At 40.9% G+C, this 22,484-nt stretch overlaps 1 protein-coding gene and 1 pseudogene across 6 annotated transcripts in view; both read right to left on the bottom strand.

Annotated features, from left to right (window-relative positions):
• The window catches only part of STPG4 (sperm-tail PG-rich repeat containing 4), a 64,129-nt gene that overhangs the window by 24,780 nt on the left and 16,865 nt on the right, over positions 1-22,484 (bottom strand). For all 6 annotated transcript variants that reach the window (XM_050754889.1, XM_050754894.1, XM_050754892.1 and 3 more), the window contains 2 exons: positions 10,710-10,774; positions 10,444-10,498 (listed from right to left, as the gene is read on the bottom strand). In XM_050754889.1, the coding sequence (XP_050610846.1) occupies positions 10,444-10,498; positions 10,710-10,774 (120 nt within the window). The remainder of the gene's footprint in view (positions 1-10,443; positions 10,499-10,709; positions 10,775-22,484) is intronic.
• On the bottom strand, positions 16,263-21,439 carry LOC126934252 (60S ribosomal protein L7-like; annotated as a pseudogene).

Below are 22,484 nucleotides of genomic sequence, written 5' to 3'. Positions count from 1 at the left end.
GTTTAAGACAGACATGAATCACAGTCCTGGGCTGTTTCTTTGCCTTGGAACATTTTCCATAAAAGTAGTCTTTTTACTTTTTCAAAGGACAGGATGTTCCAAATCAGTGAATCACTTTTATTTATAAGATGGAATGGATGAGGTGATATCAGTAAAAGTGGCAGAGTAAGCATCTCACAAAATCTCCTCCATAAAAGCAATAGAACATTTGGCAGAAATCGTCAGAATCGACTACCTTCTGCTATTTCACATACCAAGTAGATTGTCCTGCCTGAATTATTTTTCAGTTGCTCTGTACTAACAGTAAACAAATCATTATTAACTCTCAGTCTTCATTTAAAGCATGCATTTCAAAGGAAATACAATATCATGCAGTGGAGAAAAAACTTGGTGTCCTAACTGCTCGCTGCCAAAGCCAACTGAACACAAGCATTTATCTCCATTCTTTTCCCATCAAATAAAAAAGACATAACTATTGTTATAGAACAGACTGGGGGCTGCTCACCCAGTGTAGTAAGACCAGATACCTCAAGTGAGGTTTGTAGTGGTAGAAAGGAAGGCATTTTTTTGCAGGGTACCAAGCAAGGAGGACCAGGCAACTAATGTTTAAGTCCTGACCTCTGCAGTGGCTTGCAGGTAAGAAGTTTTAAGGGTAGGGCTAAATGTGAGGAAAGGGTAGGGCTAAATGTTACAGGCAAAATTATAAATTATATATGGAGGTTATACATTGGTTTTATTTAGCCTAAAAGGGTGAGATTGCTTGAAGCAAGGGCTTACAGGTCATAGGTACATTTAAATATTTTCTGATTTGCAGTTGGATAAAAAAGAGAGGCTTGATTTAAAAATTTGGGGCCAGGCCAGGGGCAGTGGCTCATGCCTGTAATCCCAGCACTTTGGGAAGTTAAGGTGGGTGGATCACTTGAGGTCAGGAGGTCAAGATCAGCTTGGGCAATATGGTGAAACCCCTTCTCTACTAAAAATACAAAAATTAGCTGGGCGTGGTGGCCTACACCTGTAATCACAGCTACTAGGGAGGGTGAGGCAGTAGAATCGCTTGAACCCGGGAGGTGGAGGTTGCAGTGAGCCGAGATCGTGCCACTGCACTCCAACCTGGGCAACAGAGAGACTCTGTCTCAAAACAAAAAAAAAACAAACAAAAAAACTGGGGGCCAGCAGAAAAGAATGTTAGCTCTGGCTTGTGGGTGTGACTTTTTCCAGGTCACACCTGGAAGAAATTTAGAATAAGAATGTGGTTAGAGTTTAGTCCCAGTTCCCCCTTATTTGACATCTATGGACCAGGCATATTCATTTGGTGGGGGTCCAGATTTCAGTCATACGTTAAGATGTCATCTTTATTTCCTACAGGGGTAGTAAACATCCTGTGATTTTAGTGTTCTTGGCTATGGTTTTTAGCTACTGTTATCTTTTTGTTATTGTTTATTTACTTCTCAGAGCTAGTTATTAATAGGTATCTGAAATTTTTTTGAAGGAATTTAAAATATAAAAAACATTTATGTTTGGGGGGCATCCAGGTCCCTAAGGGGGGTTCCTGTTCTATCTCACCCTACCCTGCAACACACACCTATACATACACATACACAGAGAGCCAAGAGAAGACACAACAGTCAACATGAGATGATGACATATTTTTGGAAGATGTGAAGCAATTTGGAGGAATAGTAGCTGACCTGGCAGGGTAGAGAAGGCAGAAGCCTAAATCCTTGCAGAGGACTTGCCAAGGAGAAGCAAGCTGATTTGCTCCACAGAACACAAGAAAAGCTGGGGAATTTAAGGCAACCGGCACCTGTGAGTTGGGGGTGGGGGTAGATCTGAAAGCAGAAGGTCTGGTTGAATATTTTTACTTCAGGGCCCTGTCTCCCCTCACCCCTAGCTGTCAGGCAACCCCCCTTCCCACATCCCTACAGGAGACAGGGAGTTTAGTTCTGAGGAGACTGCAGCAGAGATCTGAACTCAGGCCCCAAGCACTGTGAGGATGTGGGCCTTTACTGAAAACTGTAATTAAGTGAACTTCTACACACTGAATGATGAGACCACCAGCCCCTCCCTCCACTCAGCTCCCAGAACGCTGATAACTGGCTTAAACCCCAGGCAGGAAGCTGATGAGTCGTTTTGAATCAACTGATGTATCCTAGAAAAAAGACCTACAGATACGGATATTTATGGGCTATCAAAGGAAAAGCCAGGTCCTTATCCCACCCATCCAGTATGAAACCCACCTGGAGATAATCCCCACCTGTATTCATTCACTATGGCTGCTATAACAAATTACTACAAATTTGGTGTCTTAAACAAACAGAAATTTATTCTCTCATAGTTCTAGGGTCTGAAGTCTGAATTAGTTTCACTGGGCTAAAATTATGTGTCAGCAGGGCCATGCTCCCTCCAGAGGCTCTGAAGGAGAAGCTGTTCTTTGCCTCTTTTAGCTTCTAGTGGCTGCCAGCATTTCTTGACTTGTGGCTGCACCACTGTAATCTTTGCTTCTATACGTATTACCCTCTCCTTGTGTGTGTGTGTGTGTGTGTGTGTGTGTGTGTAATCTCATTCTGCCCCCACCCTGGAGTACAGGATAATCTCCCCATCCCAAAATCCTTAACCACATCTGTAAAATCTCTGCCATATGAGGTAACATCCATAGATTCCAGGCATTAGGACATAGACATATTTTTGGGGGCTATAATTTAGCCTTCTGTACCACCCACGTACAGAGAGCTTTCAATCAGCCTTTTAGTCTCTCACACTTAAATGTTAGTGAGATCAAAAGATTTTTCACCTTTACTAGATATCTGAATTTCTTATTTATGAATTGTCTATTTATGTCTTTTATCTGTTTTACTTTTCTGTTGTTTTTCCTATAGATTGTTATGATAATTTTATAGATAATGCTATTAATCCTTTATCTGCTAGGGATGTTGAAAATACTTTTCCTAGATTACATTTGCCTATTAACTTTGTTTGCAGTTTGTTTTCTGATACACAAAAAGTTTTTAATGTTATATAATCAAATCTAGTATTTCTTTTCCTTTGAAATTTCTTCCATTGCTATTATCTCAGAAAGTTTGCTTATCCTTAGATATATACTAATATATTTTTCTCCTGGTTTAATGGCTTCAAAAGTATCTAATTCTTTAATCAACATGAAATTTATTTTAATGTGTGCTATGAAGTGAGAATCTAACACCTTTTCCAAGTTATTTAATAATAAGTTATCTAACATATCTTTTCCTTTCCCTACTGACTTGTCATACCATCTTTATCAAATGTAAAAATCTTATATTAATATATTCTAGGATCTGTTTCTGAGCTCTGTTCAGTTATCTCAAGTTTTTTTTGCAGATGTTTGCTATGTGGTCTTTTTTGATCCTGAGTTTGTAACTACAAATAAATAAATAATTATAGTGCATCAAACTATCCCAAAACAATTTTATATTTTCTTTCTGTTTTTTTTTTTTTTTTGAGTCTGAGTCTCACTCTATTGCCCAGGCTGGAGTGCAGTGGTGTGATCTTGGCTCACTGCAACCTCTGCCTCCTGGGTTCAAGTGATTCTCCTGCCTCAGCCTTCTGAGTAGCTGGGATTACAGGCGGAAGCCACCATGCCCAGCTAATTTTTGTATTTTTAGTAGAGACGGGGTTTCACCATGTTGGCCAGGCTGGTCTCGAACTCCTGATCTCAAATGATCCACCTGCCTCAGCCTTCCAAAGTGCTGGGATTACAGGCGTGAGTCACTGTGCCTGGCCAATTTTATATTTTCTTATTCTTTCAGATGATTTATATAATTATTTATTTTTTTGACATCCTACTGATGAGCTACTTATCTAAAAGAGTTCATTTTTTTAAAATCATAACTCATGGTCATGCATTTGGAGATATTTAGAAATAGAAAAGCATTTTCATATCTTTAAAAGGAAAGAAAGAGATATGCTTCCTGTTTGTTAATACCATGATCTATTGAATATCTCTAGCAATTTAATTAATTGATTCACCAAATACTATGTGCCAGTCACTTGCCTAGGTGCTAGGTAGACAGGAAAGAAATCCCTGCCTTCATAAGCTTACATTCTAGTGAGGGGGAAAGATAAAAACAGGGTAGATACATTTTAAAAGGTATTGTGTCTTGACAGTGATGAATGCTATGAAGTAAACAATAAACCAAGGAAGGGGACAGCAAGTTTGAATAGGTGACTTGGGAAGACCTTCCTGAGAAAGTGGTATTTTAGTCAAGACCTAAAGAAAGTAAAGGAGCCGCACATTTTCTTCTACAACTTGCCACAAATTGGTTACTAATTTCTCGTATATCTTCAGATATACTTAATGTATATATTAAATCAATAGCATTAATCATTCAGAGCTTATCTACTATGATGAGCAAAATGTGAATCTTACTATAGCAAAAGGATTCATAGTATATTTTATTTTGAAAAAATTTTATGGCTACATAGTAGGTATATATATTTATGGAGTACATGAGACATTTTGATATAAGCATACAATGTGTAATAATCACGTCAGGATAAATGGGGTATCCATCACCTCAAGCATTTATCATTTCTTTATGTTACAAACATGCCAATTATACTCTTATTTTTATTTAATTAATTAATTTATTTTTTGAGATGGAGTCTCACTCTGTTGCCCAAGCTGGAGTGCAGTGGCACGATCTCAGCTCACTGCAACCTCTGCCTCCCAGGGTCAAGCGATTCTCCTGCCTCAGCCTCCTGAGTAGCTGGGATTACAGGTGCATGCCACCACACCTGGCTGATTTTTGTATTTTTAGTAGAGATAGGGTTTCACCATGTTGGCCAGGCTGGTAGGCTGGTCTTGAACTCCTGGCCTCAAGTGATCCACCTGCTTTGGCCTCCCAAAGTGCTGGGATTACAGGTACGAACCACCGTGCCCAGCCAATTTTTAAATGTACAATAAATTATTGTTGACTGTAATCACCCTGTTGTGCTATCAAATACTAGATCTCATTCAATCTAACTATATCTTTGTACCCATTAACCATCTCCACTTCCCCTTTCCCCTTCCTCCACTACCCTTCTTAGTCTCTGGTATCCATCCTTCTACTCTCTATCTGCATGAGTTTGACTCTTTTATTAATAATTTTTAGCTCCTACAAATACATGAGAACATGCAAAGTTTGCCTTTCTGTGCATGGCTTATTTCACTTAACATAATAACCTCCAGTTCTGTCCATGTTATTGCAAATAGCAGGACCTCATTATTTTTTATGGCTGTGTAGTATTTTGTTGTGTATATGTACCACATTTTCTTTATCCATTCATCTGCTAATATACACTAAGGTTGCTTCCAAATCTTGGTTATTGTGAACAGTGTCCTGCAGAAAACATGGGAGCGCAGATACCTCTTCAATATACTGATTTCTTTCCTTTAGGTATACACCCAGCAGTGAGATTGCTGGATCATATGGTAGCTCTATGTTTACTCTCTTGATGGATCTTTGTACTGTTCTTCATGGTGGCTTTACTAATTTACATTCCCACCAACAGTGTACAAGGGTTCCCTTTTCTCCACATCCTCGCCAGCATTCACTATTGCCTGTAATTTGGATATAAGTCATTTAAACTGGGATGCAATGATATCTCATTGTAGTTTTGATTTGCATTTCTCTGATGATTAATGATGTTGAGCACCATTTTATACACCTGTTGGTCATTTGTATGTCTTCTTTTGAGAAACGTCTATTCAGATCTTTTGCCTATTTTTTAAAACAGATTATCAGATTTTTTCCTATTAAGGTTGGGCACAATGGCTTATGCCTGTAATTCCACCACTTTGGGAGGCCAAGGTGGGCAGATCGCTTGAGCTCAGGAGTTCAAGACCAGCCTGGGCAACATGGCAAGACCCCATTTCTACAAAAAATACAAAAATTTGCTGGGTGCAGTGGCATGCACCTGTAATCCCAGCTACTTGGGGGACTGAGGGGAAGGATTGCTTGCTCCAGGGAGGTCGAGGCTGCAGTGAGCTGTGTTTGCATCACCGCACTTCAGCCTGGGTGAAAAAGCAAGACCTTGTCTCAAATAAAAAGACCTTTTTCCTATTGAGTTTTTTGAGCTCTTTATATATTCTGGTTATTAATCCTTTGTCAGATGGATAGTTTGCAAATATTGTCCCCCATTATGTGGGTCATCTCTTCACTTTGTTGACTGTTTCCTTGGTTGTGCAGAAACTTTTTAACTTGATGTGATCCCATTTATCCATTTTTGCTTTGGTTGCCTGTGCTTGTGGGGTGTAACTCAAGAAATCTTTGCCCAGACCAATGTCCTGGAGTTTCCTCAATGTTTTGTTTTGATAGTTTCATAGTTTGAGGTCTTAGATTTATGTTTTGTTTTTGTTTTTTTAAACTAGAGACAGGGTCTCCTATGTTGCCCAGGCTGGTCTCGAATTCCTGGGCTCAAGGGATCCTCCTGCCTTTGCCTCCCAAAGTGCTAGGATTACATGCATGAGCCACCACACCCAGCCAGATTTAAGTCTTTAATCCATTTTGATTTGATTTTTGTAAAATGGCAAGAGATAGGGTTCTAGTTTCATTCTTCTTCATATGGATATCCACATTTCCCTGCACCATTTATTGAAGAGACTGTCCTTTCCCCAATGTGTATTCTTGGCACCTGTGTCAAAAATGAATTCACTGTAGATATATGGATTTATTTCTGCGTTCTCTATTCTGTTCCATTGGTCTATGTGTCTGTTTTTATGCTACCATACTATTTTTGCTACAATAGCTCTGCAGTATAATTTGAAGTCAGGTAATATGATTCTTTCAGTTTTGTTCATTTTGCTCAGGATGACTTTGGCTATTCTGGGTCTTTCGTGGTTCCATGTAAAGTTTTAGGTTTCTTTCTTCTTTCTTTCCTTCCTCTTCTTCCTCCTCCTCTTCTTCTTCCTCTTCTTCTTCTTCTTTCTTCTTTCTCTCCTTCTCCTTTTTCTTCTTCAGACACGGTCTTGTTCTGCTGCCCAGGCTGGGCTGCAGTGGCACACACATGGCTCACTGCAGCCTCAATCTCCTGGGCTCAAGTGATCTTCCCACCTCAGCCTACCTGAGTAGCTGGGACCACAGGTGCATGTCATCATGCTCAGCTAATTTTTAAAATTTTTTGTAGAGATGGAGTCTCTGTATGTTGCCTAGGCTGGTCTTGAACTCCTGGACTCAAGCAATCCTCCTGCCTCAGTCTCCCAAAGTGCTGATATTGCAGGCATGAGCCACTGCACCTGCCCTCAGATTATTTCTTGTTGCTCATTAATGTCCTTTCCTTTCAGAATTTGAAGAACTCCCTTTAGCGTTTCTTGTAGGACAGGTCTGGTGTTGAAATGCCTTAGCTTTGGTTGTCTGGGAAAGTATCCTTCACATTTTAAGGATTTTTTACTGACTATACTATTCCAGGATGTTTTTTTCTTTCAGCACTTTAAATATGTCATGTCACTCACTCCTGGGCTGTAAGGTTTCCACTGAGAAGTCCGCTGCCAGATGTATAGGTGCTCCATTCTATGTTATTTTCTTCTTTCCTCTTGTGCTTTAGGATTCTTTCTTTGTCCTTGACTTTTGGGAGTTTATTAAATGTCTTGAGGTGGTCTTATTTGGGTTAAATATGCTTAGTGTTCTATAACCTTCTTGTACTTCAATATTTCTATCTTTCTCTAGGTTTGGAATGGTCCCTGTTATTATCCCTTTGAATAAACTTTCTACTTCAATCTCTCTTTAAGGCCAGTAACTCTTAGATTTGCCCTTTTGAGGCTATTTTATAGATTCTGTAAGCATTCTTCATTCTTTTTTCTTTTGTCTCCTCTGACTGTGTTTTCAAATAGCTTGTCTTCAAGCTCACTAATTCTTTTTGTTTTGTTTTGTTTTGTTTTTTTGAGACAGAGTCTCACTCTGTCGCCCAGGCTGGAGTGCAGTGGCACAATCTTGGCTCACTGCAACCTCCACCTCCCAGGTTCAAGCGATTCTCATACCTCAGCCTCTCAAGTAGCTGGGATTACAGGTGTGCACCACCACACCCAGATAATTTTTGTATTTTTAGTAGAGACGAGCTTTCGCCATGTTAGCCAGACTGGTCTTGAAGTCCTGGCCTCAAGCCATCTGCCGCCTCAGCCTCCCAAAGTGCTGGAATTACAGACATGAGCCACTGTACCCCATCCAAGCTCACAAATTTTTTCTTCTGTGTGATCAGTTCTGCTATTGGGAGACTTTGATGTATTCTTCAGTATGTCAATTGAATTTTTCAGCTCCAGAGTATCTGCTTGATTTTTTTTAATTATTTTGATTTGTTTGCTAAATTTATCTGATAGAATTCTGAATTCTTTCTCTGTGTCATCTTAAATTTTGTTGCACTTTGTCAAAACAGCTATTTTGAGGTCTCTGTCTGAAAGGTCACATATCTCCGTCACTCTGGGATTGGTCACTGGTGCTTTATTTAGTTCAACTGGTGAGGTTGTGTTTCACTAGATGGTCTTGATACTTGTATGCTTGCCAATGTCTGGGCATTGTAGAGTTAGGTGTTTATTGTAGTCTTCGCAGCTGGTCTTGTTTGTACCTGTCCTTCTTGGGAAGGCTTTCCAAGTATTCAAAGGGAATTAAGCACTGTAATCTGTCTTTGGTCACTGTAGCTGCATCTGCATTAGAGGGCACCCCAAGCCTAGTAATTGCTGTGATTCTGGTAGACTTGTAGAGGTACTGCCTTGGTTGTCTTGGATAAGATCTGAGAGAGTTCTCTGGATTACCAGGCAGAGACTCTGGTTCTCTTCCCTTCCCTTCCCCCAAACAAACGAAGTCTCTCTTTGTACTGAGATGGCTAAAGCTGAGGGAGGGGTGACACAAGCACCTCTATGGCTAATATCCCTGGGACTATGCTGGGTCAGAGCCAAAGCCAGCATGGTGCTGGGTCAGAGCCAAAGCCAGCATGGTACTGGGTCTCACCCAAGGCCTGCAGTAACTATTGCCTAGCTACTGCCCATGTTCACTCAAGGCCCAGACAAAAGCTCTTCCCTTCAAGGCAGCATGCTGCCCCCTGGGCCCAGTGCAGACCAGAAATGCCATCTGGGAGCCAGGCCCTGGAGTCAGGAAACTTAGGAATTTGTTTGGTACTCTATTCTACTGCAGCTGAGCTGGCACCCAAGCCAGAAGACAAAGTTCTTCCCACTCTTCCCTCCCCTCTCCTCAAGCAGGAGTCTCTCTATGGACACAACCACCCAGGCCTGTAGCAAGTACTGGCTGGATACCACTAATGTTCACTCAAGGCTCTTCAGTCAGCTTGTGGGGAATGCTGCCAGGCCTAGGTCTCTCCCTTCAGGGCAATGGGCTCCCCTCTGGCCCAGTGGGAGTCCAGAAATGCCATCCAGGAGCCAAGGCCTGGAATTGGGAACCCCAGGAGCCTGCTTGGTGCTCTACTTCACTGTCTGGCTAAGGCCTGCAGTGAGTGTTGTCTGGCCACTGCTGGTGTTTATTCAAAGCCCAAGGGCTCTTTAGTCAGTAAGTTATGAATCTTGCCAGAACTGGGTCATTCTCTTTAAGGCAGTGGATTCTCTTCTGGCCAGAGATGTGTCTAGAAATGTCTGGGAGCTAGGGCCTGGAATGGGGACCTCGGGACTCTGCCTGAGGTGCCCTGTTCTGCTGTGGCTGAGCTGGTATCCAGATTGCAAGACAAGTCCTCTTTACTCTCCCCTCTCCTCCTCTCAAGCAAAAGGAAGGCCTCTCTCTTGAAGCTGCAAGCTGTGCTGCCTGGGGCTGGGGGATGGCTGCTACAAGCACTCCCTTGGCTGCCCCAGCTGGTGTCTCACTAGGTCTTATGTACCTGAAGTCCACTGCCTCTGAGCCCAGCACAGCACCAGAACTTGCCCAGGAATTGCAGTCCTTGTGGCCTAGACTGCCTTTCAAGCTTATTTCGGACCTCAGAGCACTTCAGCCCACAGTGGTAGAGAGAGCTGGAACTTAGTATCAAATGGCTGGGATGGGCTAGGGCTGGCCTAAATGCTCCCTCCATGGGCACCAACTGAATTCTGTCCTGTGTTGCTTTCCCTGTGACAGCCAGCACTGTGTTCCTGTGCAGAGTCCCACCATCACAGCGTTCCCTCTTCCCCAAGGGCAGATTCTCTCTTCATGCCACATGGCTGCTGCCAGGGGATGGGGGAGGGTGGTGTTGGCAATTCAAGACTGTCTTTTCTACCCTACCCTCTTCAGTGCCTCTTTCCTTGACACAAAGTTAAAACCTGGTATTGCGATCCCACACCTGCTGTTTGGTTCTTATAGAGGTGTTTTCTTGTGTGAATAATTGTTCAGTTTAGTGTTCCTGCTAGGGGAAACGCTCACAGGAGGGTTCTATTTGGCCATCTTGCTCCACTCCAGAAAGCACAGCATATTTTAAACATCAAATTCATCATGAGTTAACTGTCTACATTATACTTACAGGAATAAAATAAGTTGTTGGGAATCTTTGAACTGTTGAGCGAAATACACGGCTCCTATATTAAAAAAAAAAAAAAAAAAAAAAAAGAAAAATGATTTTCTAAATCTATTTTTTAAAGATCTTTGTTAACTTATTCCCTATCTTTCATTAAATATTTTAAAATGTTAATCTGCATATGAGGTGCATAAATGAGGTTTAAAAGCCATGAGGATTGGCATGTAGGTATGTAAACAGAAAGGTGGCTTATTTAGTAAGTATATAATTACCTGGAAGCATATTTGGGAACCGGTGCAGGAAGCACATTGTATTGTCCCGGAGAAAGCTGAAGTGACTGCACAGAATGGACAAGGACACCAATAGATTAATAGAGGTTGTAAACTCACTTCACTATCTGTCATTCATAATCTTTTATTTTATGACTATACAACATTGAACAATTCCTTCTTTACTTTAATAGTGGAAAAGGAAAAGGTACATTTCCAAAGGTGGAGCTTCAAAACATTTAACATATATTCGGTCTTCATGGTGAATTTTATAGACAACATGCCTGAGATGCTGCATAGGAAAATGTCAAATTGATCACATTTTTTTCTTTTTATTTTTTTGAGATAGAGTCTCACTCTGTCACCCAGGCTGGAGTGCAGTGGCATGATTTCGGCTCACTGCAGCCTCTGCCTTCCCGGTTCAAGCAATTCTCTGCCTCATCCTCCCGAGTAGCTGGGATTACAGGTACACACCACCACGCCCAGCTAATTTTTATATTTTTAGTAGAGATGGGCTTTCACCATGTTGGCCAGGCTGGTCTTGAACTCCTGGCCTTGAGTGATCCACCTGCCTCAGCCTCCCAAAGTGCTGGGATTACAGGCATGAACCATGGTGCCCAGCCACATTTTTTTTTTCTTTTTTTGAGGTAGGTTCTCTGTTATACAGGCTGGAGTGCAATGGCATGAACATAATTCACTGCAGCCTCAAACTCCTGGACTCAAGTGATCCTCCCACCTCCACATCCCAAGTAGCTGAGACTACAGGTATGTGTCACTGCACCCAGCTACTTCTTTATTTTTTATAGAGACAGGATCTCACTATGTTGCCCAGGCTGGTCTTGAACTCCTGGGCTCAAGCAATCCTCCTGCCTCAGCCTCCCAAAGTGCTGGGATTACAGATGTGAGCCACTGTACCTGGCCTGATCACATCTTATTTTTATTTATTTATTTAGAGACAAAGTCTCGCTCTGTTGCCCAGAGTGGAGTGCAATGGCGTGATCACAGCTCACTGAAGCCTCGACGTCCCAGGCTCAAGTGATCCCCCCAGCTCAGCCTCCCAAATAGCTGGGACCACAGATGCGTACCACCATACCTGGCTAATTTTCTTGGTTTTAATAGAGATAAAGTCTCGCTATGTTGCCCAGGCTGGTCTCAAACGCCTGAGCTCAAGCAATCCATCCACTTTGGCCTCCCAAAGTGCTGGGATTACAGATGTGAGCCACTATGTCCAGCAGTGATCACATTTTAAATATTCTAGATTCAACAAATCAATTCAGCCATTTAGTGAGCCTGCTCTGGGGTAAAGCGCAGCACTAGTAGTAGGGAATACAGTGGTTAAGAGAGCTACGGTCCCTGACCAGCAGGAGTGAGAGGCACCTACAGATACAATCCTAACATAAACCACTGTCATCAGTGCTAAAAGACAGATAGAAGATATGGGAGTAGAAAGAGATTAAATCCAACTAGGTGACCTCAAGATGACAAACATGATGAGATTTGAGGGAGGCTTTTAAGAAGGGCAGGACTTCCTCAAGGAGCTCAAGCAAGGGTCTTCCAAGAAAAAGGGGCCTCACATCTAACACTATTTCCATCAGGAAATTGTTGCAAACAACCTGGGTGGCTCCATTGCCCCTGGGTCTAGGGACATTAGCCCAAAGGTATGATACAAGAATGTCAGGAACTGGTTAAAATAGACAGGAGAGGTCGGGTGCAGTGCCTGTAATCCCAACACTTTGGGAGGCCGAGGCAGGTGGATTGCTTGAGGTCAGAAGTTCAAGACCAGCCTGACCAACATGGCAAAACCCTGTCTCTACTAAAAATACAACAATTAGCCAGGGGTGGTGGTGGGTGCCTGTAACCCCAGCTACTCAGGAAGCTGAGGCACGAGAATCACTTGAACCCAGGAGGCGGGGGTTGCAGTGAGCCAAGATCGTGTCACTGGACTCCAGCCTGGGCAACAGAGCAAGACTCAGTCTAAAAAAGAAAAAAGAAAAAAAAAAAAAAAATAAAGGAAGTATGTGAAGGAAGGGAGGGAGAGAAAGAAGGAGAATGAGAAGCCAGGAGGAGATCACCCAGACCTCCAGAGCTGGCAGGGAGGAGGGGAGGAGTTATATTATAAAATCCTAGGACCTGAAGTGAATAATCCCCTCCACCCCCTATTATTTTTACATCAGATTTTAAGAAACAATACAGCTTTTGTTGAAAAGGCATCTACCTCCTAGCACTACCTGGCACATGGAAGTTCACTACTACATTTCGCTCCGCAGGTGTCTTTCCCATATTAGTATACAACTTTGATTGCAGAAGCAGCTTTTTGTGGGTAGAGTGATGATAACAAGTAAATACAAATTTTATGGTGAAATATATGCATTTTCCTGATGCACCTGTGCTTGTTGAGTGCTCACTTGACATCACAAACACCAAGGAAACAAGGGCATTCTTGTGTCATTCTTGTGTCTTATAGAAGCACAGAAACACAACTTAAATGGGGCATTCTTGGGAGCCAGCAATGTCCTATTTCCTGATTTTGATGACAATTACATGGATGTTTGCTTTCTGTTTTTAAAATGTACATACTTGCTTTATGCTTCTCTCTCTCTCTCTCTCGCACATACACAGATATAAACAGGAGGCAAAAAAAAAAAAGAAAACTGAAAAGGGGAAAAAAACTCTTAAAGCAGTCATTTATTTATCTATACTCAGCAATCCATGTAAGATTTCCATAATGAAGTGCTCATGGAAAAACTCTTAGCATTATTCTGGAAAGGAATATTGGTTACCTGTAACATATATATTTGTCCTACTATACTTGGCATTTACCATTCTTTGCTACTTAACATAGTTGAAAGGGGGCTTTTTTTTCATAGTCTTGATTAGTCAGTTGCTTTATGTAGGAGACTTTTCCTGTGTATTACTAAACTTGGTTCCATTTTCCTTGGGTCTAATGGTATATATATATTTCTAATTCCAACATATGCTTCTCAGTTTTTGTTTTTTTTTTTGTTTTTTTTTTTTTGGAGACAGGGTCTTGCTTTGTCACCCAGGCTGGAATGCAGTGGTGCAACCATAGCTCACTGTACTTCAACCTCCCAGGCTCAAGCCATCTTCCTGCCTCAGCCTTCTGACTACTTGAGACTATAGGCATGTGCAACCACACCTAGCTATTTTTAAAAATTACTGTAGAGTTGAGATCTCACTATGTTGCCAGGGCTGGTCTCAAACTCTTGGGCTCAAGCGACCCTCCCACCACAGCTTCCCTAAGTGCTGAGATTATAGGTGTGAGCCAATATGCCTGTCCAGGTCTTCATTTTTAAGGCTTAGAGAATCTAGACAAGATGCTGGTAAAAATATCTGATTCTCACTAATTAATGTTTCAATCCATGCTGATTAGGCACTCAAACCTTTTTTTTTTTTTTTTTTTTTTTTTTTTGAGACTGAGTTTGGCTCTTGTTGCCCAGGCTGGAGTGCAATGGCACGATCTTGGCTCACTGCAACCTACGCCTCCCAGGTTCAAGTGATTCTCCTGCCTCAGCCTCCCGAGTAGCTGGGATTACAGGCATGCGCCACCATGCCCGACTAATTTTGTATTTTTAGTAGAGATGGGGCTTCTCCATGTTGGTCAGGCTGGTCTCAAACTCCAGACCTCAAGTGATCCACCTGCCTTGGCCTCCCAAAGTGCTGAGATTATAGACGTGAGACACTGCACCCGGCCAGGCACTCAAATCTTATAAGAGCTTGAATGTGGCAGGATGATATTAGTGTGGATATATAATTCAGTTATGTTGCACCAAACACCATCAACGTCAGAAAACTGAAATAATGTGAAAAAAGCCAACCCTACTTACTAGGCTCTTGGTGTGACTACATATACATATATATCTACACGTACATATACATGACTTTATTTAGAACAGATTTAGGGTCATAGCAAAATTGCAAGGAAAAAGATTTCCATATACCCTTTGCTCCCACACATGCATAACCTCCATTATCATCATCCCACACTAAAAATGTACAGTTGTTACAACTGATGAACCTACACTGACACATCATTATCACTCAAAGTCTATATGTTACATTAGACCTCACTCTTGGTGTTGTACATTCAAGGGTTTTGACGAATGTGCAATGACATGTATCCATTATTCTAGTATCACAGAGTGGTTTCACTGCCCTAAAAATCCTGTGTTCTCCCTATTTATCCCTCCCTCCCCTCAAGCCCTGGCAACCACTGATCTTTTTATAGTCTCCATAGTTTTGCCTTTTCCAGAATGTCATATAGGTGGAATCACACCATATGTAGCCTTTTCAGATTGGCTTCTTTCACTTAGTGATATGCATTTATGTTTCCTCCATGTCTTGTTATGGCTTCATAGCTCATTTCTTTTTAGTGCTGAATAATATTCCATTGTCTGGATGTACCACAGTTTATTTATCCATTCATCTACTGAGCAACATCTTGGTTGCTTCCAAAGGTGGGCAATTATGAATAAAGCTGCTCTAAACATCCATGTGCAGGCTTTTGTGTGGGTGTAAGCTTTCAAGTCCTGTGGCTAAATACTATGGAGCACAACTGCTGGATCTTATGTAAGAGTATGTTTAGTTTTTAAAAAAACGGCCAAACTGTCTTCCAAAGTGGCTATACCATTTTGCATTCTCACTAGCTATGAATGAGAGTTCCTGTTGCTCCACATCCTTGCCAGCTTTGATGTTGTCAGTGTTCTGCATTGGAGCCATTTCATATTTGTGTAGTATCTCATTGTCTTAATTTGCACTTCCCTGATGACATATGATGTGAAACAATTTTTCATATGCTTTTTTGACATCTGTATGTCTTCTTTGTATATTAAGGAGTTTGGCCAATTTTTTAATTGAGTTATTTTCTTATTGCTGGGTTTTCAGAGTTCTTTGTATATTTTGTTCTTTATCAGATATATCTTTTGCAAATATTTTCTCAGTCAGTGGCTTGTCTTTTCATTCTCTTCAGGCTGGTCTCAAACTCCTGACCTCAGGTGATGCACCCGCCTCAGCCTCCCAAAGTGTTGGGATTACAGACATGAGCCACTGCGCCCGGCCAAGTTCTTTGATTTCTTTCATCAGTTTGTTTTCCTCATATAGATCTTGTACATATTTTGTTAGATTTATAACTAAGTATGTCATCTTTCAACATCCTAATGTGAAGGCATTATATATGTGTGTTTGACCTTACCAGTAATATTTTATTTCATAATGCAAATAATCCTTCTATCATCATGAGTTCTGACACACATAGTTTGAGAAGGAAGAGAAGTAAATTCATTTCATCTAATCTTACAATTTCTAGCCAAATGTTTGGTCAATGGAAGAGAGAGAAAGGCATGCTTTTTGAAAGGTACTGTGTTTTAAAATTCAAATCCCAGCCGGGCGCGGTGGCTCAAGCCTGTAATCCCAGCACTTTGGGAGGCCGAGACGGGCGGATCATGAGGTCAGGAGATCAAGACCATCCTGGCTAATACAGTGAAACCCCGTCTCTACTAAAAAATACAAAAAAAAAAAAAAAAAAACTAGCCGGGCGAGGTGGCGGGCGCCTGTAGTCCCAGCTACTCGGGAGGCTGAGGCAGGAGAATGGCATAAACCTGGGAGGCGGAGCTTGCAGTGAGCTGAGATCCAGCCACTGCACTCCAGCCTGGGTGACAGAGCAAGACTCCATCTCAAAAAAAAAAAAAAAAAAATTCAAATCCCCTTTTTCATTGCTGGTATATAGGAAAGTAATCGACTTTTGTGTATTAACCTTTATCCTGCAAACGTGCTATAATTTGTTATTAGTTTCAGGAATTTTTTGTTGATTCTTTTGGATTTTCTATATAGGCAATCATGTTATCTGTGAACAAGGGCAGTTTTATTTCTTCCTTCCCAATCAGTATACCTTTTATTTCCTTCTGTTGTCTTGTTTTATTAGCTAGAACTTCCACTACAATGTTAAAAAGCAATGGTGAGAGAGGACATTCTTGCCATTTTCCTGATCTTAGTGGGAAAGCTTCTAGTTTCTCACCATTAAGTATGATGCTAGCTTAGGTTTTTTGTAGATACTCTTTATCAAATTGAGGAAGTTCCTCTGTATTTCTAGTTTACTGAGAATTATTTTCATAAATGCATGTTAAATATTCTCAAATGTTTTTTCTGCATCTATTGACATGATTATGTGACTTTTCTTTTTTAGCTGTTGATGTGATCAATTATTTGATTTTTAAAATATTGAGCCAGCATTGCATACCTGGGATAAATCTCACTTGGTTGCAGTGTTATAATTTTTAATACATTGTTAGACTTAATTTACTATCATTTTGTTGAGGATTTTTACACCTATGTTCATGAGACATATTGGTCTGTAGTTTTCATTTCTTGTAATGTCTTTGGTTTTAATATTATGGTGATGCTGGCCTAATAGAATGAGTTAGGAGGTGTGTCCTCTGCCCTCTATCTTCTGAAAGGGATTAGTAAAGAATTGGCATAATTCTTTCCTTAAATGTTTGATAGAATTCACATGTGAATGCATCTGGGCCTGGCAATGTCTATTTTGAAAGGTTATAATTACTGATTCAATTTAATAGATATAGGCCTATTGAGAGTCTATTTCTTTTCATGTGAGTTTTGGAAAATTCTATCTTTTAAGTAATTGGTTCATTTTATCTAGGTAATCAAATTTGTGAAATATGGTTATTCAGAATATTCCTTTACTATCCTTTTTAATGTCCATAGGATCTGTAGTGATGCCTCTCTTTTGTGTCTGATATTAGTCATTTGTGTTATCTCTCTTTTTTGTTAGTTAGCCTAGATAGAGGCTTATCAATTTCATTATCTTTTCAAAGAACCAGTTTTGAGTTCCTTGATTTTCTCTATTGATTTTCTGTTTTCAATTTCAACAACTTCTGCTCTAATTTTTATTATTTCTTTTCTTTCACTTACTTTGGATTTAATTTACTCTTCTTTTTCTGGCTTCCTAAGGTGCAGACTTAGATGATTAATTTTTGGTCTTTCTTCTTTTCTAATACATGCATTAAATACTACAAATTTTCTTCTAAGCATTGCTTTTGCTACATCCCACAAATTTTGTTTTCACTTCCATTTAGTTCAAAGTATTTTAACATTTCTCTTCAGACTTTTTTCTAATAACACGGATCCATGTGTTATTTAGAGGTGTGTTGTTTAATCTCCACATATTTTGGGGTTTTCTAGTTATCTCTGTGTTACTGATTTGTAGTTTAATCCTATTGTGGTCTGAGAGCAGACATTGTATAATTTCTACTCCTTTAAATTTGTTAAGGTTTTTTTTTTTTTGGATATGGAGTCTTACTCTGTCACCCAGGCTGGAGTGCAGTGGTGTGATCTCGGCTCACTGCAACCTCCGCCTCCTGGGTTCAAGTGAGTCTCCTGCCTCAACCTCCCAAGTAGCTGAGATTACAAGCACTCGCCACCATGCCTGGCTAATTTGTTTTTTTAGATGGAGTCTTGCTCTGTTACCAGGCTGGAGTGTAGTGGCACGATCTCAGCTCACTGCAACCTCCGACTCCCTGGTTCAAGAGATTCTCCTGTCTTGGCCTCCCCAGTAGCTGGGATTATAGGCACGTGCCACCACACCTAGCTAATTTTTGTATTTTTAGTAGAGACAGGGTTTCCCTATGTTGGCCAGGATGGTCTCGATCTCCTGACCTGTGATCTACCTGCCTAGGCTTCCCAAAGTGCTGGGATTACAGGCGTGAGCCACTGCACCTGGCCAATTATTTTGTATTTTTAGTAGAGATGGGGCTTCACCATGTTGACCATGCTGGTCTTAAACTCCTGACCTCAAGTGATTCACCTGCCTTGGCCTCCCAACCTGCTGGGATTACAGGCGTGAGCCACCGCTGCTAGCCCTGTTATGCTTTATGGCTCAGAATGTGATCTCTCTTGGTGAATGTTCCATGTGAGCTTGAAGAAATGTGTATTTTGCTGTTTTTGGATGAGGCAGTCTATAGATATAAATTATATCCTGTTGATTAAATGGTGCTGTTGAGTTCAACTATGTACTGACTGATTTTCTGCCTGCTGCATTTGTCCATTTCTGACAGAGGGGTATTTATATTGAACTCATCTATTTCTCCTTGCAGTTCTATCAGTTATCGCCTCACATATTTTGACGCTCTGTTGTTAGGCACATACACATTGCCAAATATAATTATATCTTCTTGTAGAGTTGACCCCTTTATTATGTAATGCCCCTTTTCATCCCTGATAACACTTCTTGCTTTGATGTCTGCTCTGTTTGAAACTAATATAGCTACTCCTGCTTTATTTTTTTTTTTCGATTTGAGAGCAGGTACTGTTTGTTTATTAACTGACCAGATTAGAAAAATAATCATGGTAGACACTTTCGTTCGTTCTTCTAATAAGCCTGTTGATCTGGTCCCCCCGTTGCCAGCATCTCCACTTCTACAAAATGGGTGGTCTTTTTCTTCATTCCGTCTCATGGAGAGGATAATTTGAAGGGTCACAAGAAGTTATTTGCTTCTTTGAAGAATTTTCCAACAGTATAGATCTCATGAATCAGATCCTCCATGCAGATGATGCCATGTTTACCAAGAGATTGAGCAATCAAAGCATTATCTGTTAAAGCAATTTGCTTCTTACTGATTTTGCTATAACCATGCTTGTAGATTAATTCATTTACTGACTTCAGATTTGGGTACTCCTATGTGATATATGGTTATACAATCCTCAGCATGTTAACTGAAGCCTTGTTGAGCTCCACAAATGTTCCATTGAAGATTTGATGAAGGCAAAGAAGCTGCAACACCTTTTGGACCTTTGGGCTCACATCATGGATACCTCTGATCCTGATGACAAACGCCAATTTGGGTTCTGCAAGTACACAGGGGTTACCAGCTTTTCTTGCCATTCTAACCATTTGAATTTCAGCTCTGTCCATCTGCCTATATTCCTTGTGATAGTGCTTTGCTTTTTCATAGATAAGCTTTCTCCTTGCCTTTAAAAGCATCTTTTGGGCAAACTTCTTTCTCAGGTGCTTGACCTTCAGCTCTGTGAAATTCCTTCACTTTTTCTTAAGGGTTTCTGGCACAGCAGGAAAATTCTTCTCTTTGACACCCTCCATGGTTCCAGTCAGAAAAGAGGCTCCTGCTTCTTTTGATTAGCATTTGCGTAGTATATCTTTCTCCACCCATTTACTTCTAATCTATATGTGTCTTTACTTTTTTTTTTTTTTTTTAAATAGTGAATCACTCTGTTGCCCAGGCTGGAGTGCAGTGGTGCAATAGTGGCTCATTGCAGCCTCAAACTCCTGGGATCTAGCTATCCTCCCAGCTAAGTCTCCCGGGTAGCTGAGATTACAGGTGTGCCACCATGCCTGGCTAATTTTTAAGTATTTTGTGGAGACTGCGTCTTACTATGTTGCCCAGGCTGGTCTTGAATGCCTGGCCTCAAGGGATCCTCCTGCCTCAGCTTTCTGAAGTGCTAGGATTACAAGCATGAACTACCTCATCTGGTCGCTATGTGTCTTTACATTTAAAGTGGGTTTCTTGTAGACAGCATACAAGATTATGCTCTGACAATTTTGATTAACTCTGACAATCTGTCTTTTAATTGGTGGTTAGAACAATTAGCATTTGTGTAGTGTATCTTTCTCTACCCATTTACTTCTAAATCGCAGCCCACTGCGTGCTCCGCGTCCCGGGTTCAAGCAATTCTCCTGCCTCAGACTCCTGAGTAGCTGGGACTACAGGCGCCCACCATCAAGCCAGGCTAATTTTTGTATTTTTAGTAGAGATGGGGTTTCACTATGTTGGCCAAGCTGGTCTCAAACTCCTGACCCTGTGATCCGCTCGCCTTGGCCTCCCAAAATGCTGGGATTACAAGCGTGAGCCACACCGCACCCCGCTGTGGTATCAGTCTTTTTCATGTCTGTACCTCTCTCTGGTATAGACTCATGAAAATCTGTGACCATCTGTACTGTGAATTTCACAAGTTTTTCTCAGCTACCTCCTCACCCTTAGGTGGCACAGGATGACAAAAGTTGGCTGGAGTTGGGTATTGCCCTTCCCTCAGGTCAGTTAGGTCCTGATTGAATAGTTTTTCCTGAGGGCAGGCCTTGTTAATAAGAGAGTACCTGACATATTTCAAAATGGTTCCTTTTCCTCTCCTCTGCCAGCAGCAGGGGCAGGATTTTTCTCTATAAGAACCTGGGAGAGCTCCTGCAGGTAAACCTCAAAACATGTGAGGGTCCCCCTATGATTAGGTCCTCCTGGAGCTTTTAACTCTCAGATTTGCTAACACTTAGCCTCCAGCAATTCATCAGCTGTAGTTCAGGTGTTCCTACCCCAGCCATGGTTGCTACAGAAGTTGGTATATTCTGCCCTGGTAAATTGTAATTCTCTGTATCCTCCTGGCCATATTTCCAATGTTGGGGATAGTGTGCCCTGTGACCTCACTTCTCTTACAAGTCTAAAAGAATTGTTGATTTTTCAGTTTGTTTAGCTTTTAAATTGTTGTTAGGATGGAACTGCAACTTCCAAGCTATTTACATGGAGAACTGGAAACTGGAAGTCAGCGTGACACCATTTTGAGAACCCAGACCCATAAATAGGTGAGTCAGAAGGCAACAGATTTTCTACATCTTTAGAATCCCTATTAGAATAATCATAAGGTAAATGCAGCCAGAGGGCTGGCAGGTACAATATTTCCAGGTCCTTTTTTTTTTTTTTTTTTTTTTTTTTTAAGGCAGGGTCTTACTCTATCAGGGAGTGTGGTGGCGTGATCTCGGCTCAGAGATATCCTCATCACAGCTATAAACACAGCTAACAAAGATCAGTGAGTTAACTACCAGATTTTTCAACCTATCTCTCAACTAATTCAAGGATGTATTTTGAACATATTCAAATGGATCCTTTGATTCATTCTCTAATTTAATAGGGTACCTTTCTAGCCTGGCTACCTCTTTTTGACCAAAAACAGATATAGGGGCAGGGAGGGAATAGAATCGCCAAATTTGTTTCATTTTACATGAGCTTCATCTTCCAAGGCAATGCTAAAGCTAACCTGGACAGAAACTTCAGACAATTTCAAATTTCATTTGCTTAATTGTGATTTTCATTGAAATATTCCCAACCTAGGAAGTAAATAAGAGAATTTTTTTAAAATGGAACATTTTAAGAAAGAAAACAAGAGAACAAAAATGTTAGTTGGAAAAAATTTTGAGTTACTTACAAATGGGCATGATTGAAAGAGTATCATTTACACACTGAAAACAATATCAACAGAAAGAAAAAAATTAATAGTCTCCTTGCTCCCTATCTAACCTCTACTTTCCAAATGGAAACCACTGTTGGTGATTGTGAAAGTATTTCTCAGGGGAAAAAAATATGCATTTAACATCACATATATGTATATTTGTTTTCATTTATACAAACAGGATTATACTCTAAATATTGACTTGTACCTTCGTTTTTTTTTCATGTAGTAACAACTTAGAGATGCTTCCATATGAACACATATAGATTTACCTCATCTTTTTTTTTTTTCCTGAGACAGAGTTTTGCTCTTGTTGCCCAGGCTGGAGTGCAATAGCACGATCTTGGCTCACTGCAACCTCCGCCTCCTGGGTTCAAACGATCTCCTGCCTTAGCCTCCTGGGTAGCTGGGATTACAGGCGCCTGCCACCACATGTGGCTAATTTTTTTATATTTTTAGTAGAGATGGGATTTCACTATTTTGGCCAGGCTGGTCTTAGGTGATCTACCTGCCTCGGCC

The sequence above is a fragment of the Macaca thibetana genome, chromosome 13, assembly GCF_024542745.1.
Source record: "Macaca thibetana thibetana isolate TM-01 chromosome 13, ASM2454274v1, whole genome shotgun sequence".
In the NCBI taxonomy this organism is placed as follows: domain Eukaryota; kingdom Metazoa; phylum Chordata; class Mammalia; order Primates; family Cercopithecidae; genus Macaca; species Macaca thibetana.
The sequence above is the reverse complement of the archived record's forward strand: the minus strand, read 5'-3'. Positions and strand labels throughout refer to the sequence as shown.